Source organism: Oryzias melastigma, linkage group LG24, assembly GCF_002922805.2.
Source record: "Oryzias melastigma strain HK-1 linkage group LG24, ASM292280v2, whole genome shotgun sequence".
Classification (NCBI taxonomy): domain Eukaryota; kingdom Metazoa; phylum Chordata; class Actinopteri; order Beloniformes; family Adrianichthyidae; genus Oryzias; species Oryzias melastigma.
In genome coordinates this window covers 17,821,180-17,824,432 of record NC_050535.1, presented here as the reverse complement: position 1 = coordinate 17,824,432, position 3,253 = coordinate 17,821,180, and the positions used below count along the sequence as shown (strand labels likewise).

Genomic DNA, 3,253 nt, shown 5'->3' with positions numbered 1-3,253 from the left:
CGCTCTGCGTCCTGGTGGCGTGAATCTCACGTCCAATGGAGGAGCTTATAGTGTTTCACAGTTATGTTATATCCAAACACCACCCAGAACCACTTCTAAACCCAATTGTTTGTTTTGACGCAGGGATTGACCCGGATGAGAAACGGGTACTCATTTTTTTTTGTCACTTTAGGACAGGGCTGTCAAACTCAGTCACACAGGGGGACAAGATCCAAAACACACTTTAGGCCACGGGCCAAGCAGAATAAACATTTATTGAACACACTAAAACAACATTTTTTAAACTGTGAAAATGTAACTTTTTAACATAACTATGAACAAAAACAGGCAGGAATATTATTGCAGAATAAATCAACTTAAACCTTAAATAAATATAAATATATAACTCTCCATAAAAATATATTTTGTCAAAATTATACAAGTTGGAGATGACATCGGGCCATAAAATAATAAATAAAATAAAATGACCCGGACGGCCAGATTTGGCCTCGACTTTGAAACGTGCTCAGGTTAAATTAAAAAAAAATAAATAAATAAAAAAAACCCTGACATTTAGGAAAAAAATCGGAATATTTTATCTGCTATTTCTACGATCGACAACGCTCATAGACTGAAGTGTAAATTTTTCCACAAATAGATTTTCTTTATAGTTGAGTTTATTTCAATTTTATATATATATAATAAGATTTCCTTTGTAGCCTGCCAGACCAAAAAGTGGGATTTCCATTTCAGAGGCAGGCAGCCTTTGTGAGCTGAGCTCAGCTGAGCCTTTTTTTTCCTTTTTTGAGCTGAGTCCACTTTAAATATTTGGGCCTAATCAGGGAATAAAATGATATGATGCAAAATGTCTTATTGAACATTATACCATGGTCCAGGTGAATACTCGATTCTGATTGGCTGCTGGGTGCGGATTAAAAAGTGATAAACCACGGTGACAATGCACACCTAAAAAAGAAGTTCCGGTCAAACAATCAGTGACTTAAATATTGCATATAAGAAGGTACAAGACTAATCATGGTCCTCTGACCAGCTGTTTATAACATTTTCTCCCATTGTTCCAGTTAAAAGGTCCGATGACAAGCCTCTATAAAGCTTCCCTGAATGATCTGATGAAAATGTCAAAGAAGAAGGGGATTGCATGGACTGGAAATCAGCCTGAAAATTAGATTTAGTTTTTTTGATTTACTGCTTTGATCTGTGACTGTCTCCGTGGCCTCTCTGGGTTGTGTTCTAACACGGCGATCAGCATTTAAGGTGGAGGTGATAAATTGGTATTTTGTTTACAAGGCGTCATGGAAAATTGTGACTTTGTATGCCTGTTGACCTGTGAAGAGTGCATCCAACATTAAACTGGAGGATTCACTGGATAACTGTTGCTTCTGTTTGACATCAGGTCACTGAAACTCCATATAAAGCTATAAAAAATCAGTTTGTTTTCTATGAGTTCAACTTTCCAAGCAAACTACCGGACTAAAGCAGAAAAAAAGAATTCAATCAATTCTTTTGCTGCGGGGTTAGTGCTGTGATGTGCTGCAACTTTGTTGCCTTACGTTTCATTCCAACCAGAGAGATGCAACTAGACGTCTGATTTCTTGGTCTGCTTGTTGCACGATTCAAGTATTTTGTGCTCAAATTCGATGGGGCAGAAAATGCTGAACAAGGAAAAATACTTTTTTTTTTTTTCTTTTTTTTCTAGGGAAGTACTTAAGAAGTGTCTGTCTGACTATTTAAACTTCCTGAGAGTACTCTGTGGGTTTGCACCATCTGCTAAAGCTTCTTTTTTATGACTATGCACATTTGAAGAGGTGGTTGTTTTTGCATCCCCATCAAGCTGGATGGTGAAAAAACGTGTACACAGTTAAACTGGACGCGCCGCTTTCTTATTTCAATCCTGCAGATTTTTCAAAAGTTAATTTCTATGTTAGTAAATAGCTAAAGCACGTGTGTTAAAGTTGAGGCCCGTGGGCCGGATCCGGCCCTCCAGATCATTTTATTTTATTGTTATTAATGGCCCGATGTTATCTTGCGATTATTTCTAACTTGTTTAATTTTTACAACACATATTTCAATGGAGAGTAAAATATTGGACGTCATTTAAGGTTTAAGTTGATTTATTCTGAAATAATATTCCTGCCTTTTAATTATTCATAGTTATGTAAAAAAGTATGTTTTGGATTTTGGCCCCCTGTGCGATTGAGTTTGACACCCCTGGCCTAAAGCAAGGACTGTTCTCCTGTAGACATTTGACTGGAGTCAACCCTGAGGAGTGACTCGCTGAGCTGCAACAAGCCCCTTCTGGTCGTCAGGTGTTCTCCGGCTGAATCTAAGGTGTGTTTGTTCTTAGATGGAGATGGAGCTGCAGCTGCAGGCTGAGCAGGAGGCGGAGGCGGCCCGGCAGGCCATCCTGGAGCAGGAGAGGAGGGACCGGGAGCTGGCGCTGAGGATCGCCCAGAGCGAGGCCGAGCTGATCCCCGAAGAGACGCCCAACGACTCGGGCCTGCGCAGGTGAGCTGCACGCCCACGCCATAGCTTTTGGCTCTAAGTAAAAGCCAAATAAGAAAACTATAGTTTGAAACGACACATTCTGTGAACATTTTTCTCTGCTGAGAAACAAGAAACCATCAAATCCTTATTTTGATTGTGTTTAGCCATTGTCTCATTATTTTATCTTTTTTGTCCTCATAGTAATGACTCCTCAGTTCCATCATCCCCAGAGAGATCAGCGTAAGATCCGTCGACTCCACCCGTTAATTTTACCTCACAATCCCTCCCCCTCCCCGTTTGATTAAGAAAAAGAAACAACCCCTGCATGCTGTAACGATCTGCCCGCCCCGCTCGCCACCAAAGACTGATAACCACTAACTGCAGACGTTATTTATTTATTTTCTTAGACAAAGTGTTTCATTTGAGTTTTGGTGATTCTATTCATCTGATCTCGCAAGACAAGTTAGGGTCGGGTCTGGTTGGATTTTAATGGGAGACCACCTTAAACCTCCGTGTTTGTATGTGTTGGTCCCAAGTCCGGATAAATGCCGAGGATTGGGAGAAGCAGGACATGAAGCCAAATGTTGGGCAAACAGTGGGGGGGATTTGCTGTGACAAACCCTGACGAGAGAATCCGGCCACAGAGAAAGAAATATGACGCTCGAAAATCAATAGCCGGAAGTCCCTCCCCGTGCTGGAGCCGGCCACAAAAAAAACATAATTTGTGCCCGAAATCATTAACCAGAAGTCCTCCACCGGAACTCCACGT

The 3,253-nt window shown here is 40.9% G+C and overlaps 1 protein-coding gene across 12 annotated transcripts in view; it reads left to right on the top strand.

Moving 5' to 3' along the window:
• Positions 1-3,253, top strand: part of myo6a (myosin VIa) — a 136,139-nt gene that overhangs the window by 109,100 nt on the left and 23,786 nt on the right. For 8 of the 12 annotated variants that reach the window (XM_024290721.2, XM_024290719.2, XM_024290717.2 and 5 more), the window contains exons 28-29: positions 2,345-2,505; positions 2,686-2,724. In XM_024290721.2, the coding sequence (XP_024146489.1) occupies positions 2,345-2,505; positions 2,686-2,724 (200 nt within the window). The remainder of the gene's footprint in view (positions 1-2,344; positions 2,506-2,685; positions 2,725-3,253) is intronic. The other 4 variants (XM_024290722.2, XM_024290720.2, XM_024290718.2 and 1 more) reach the window with 1 other exon arrangement.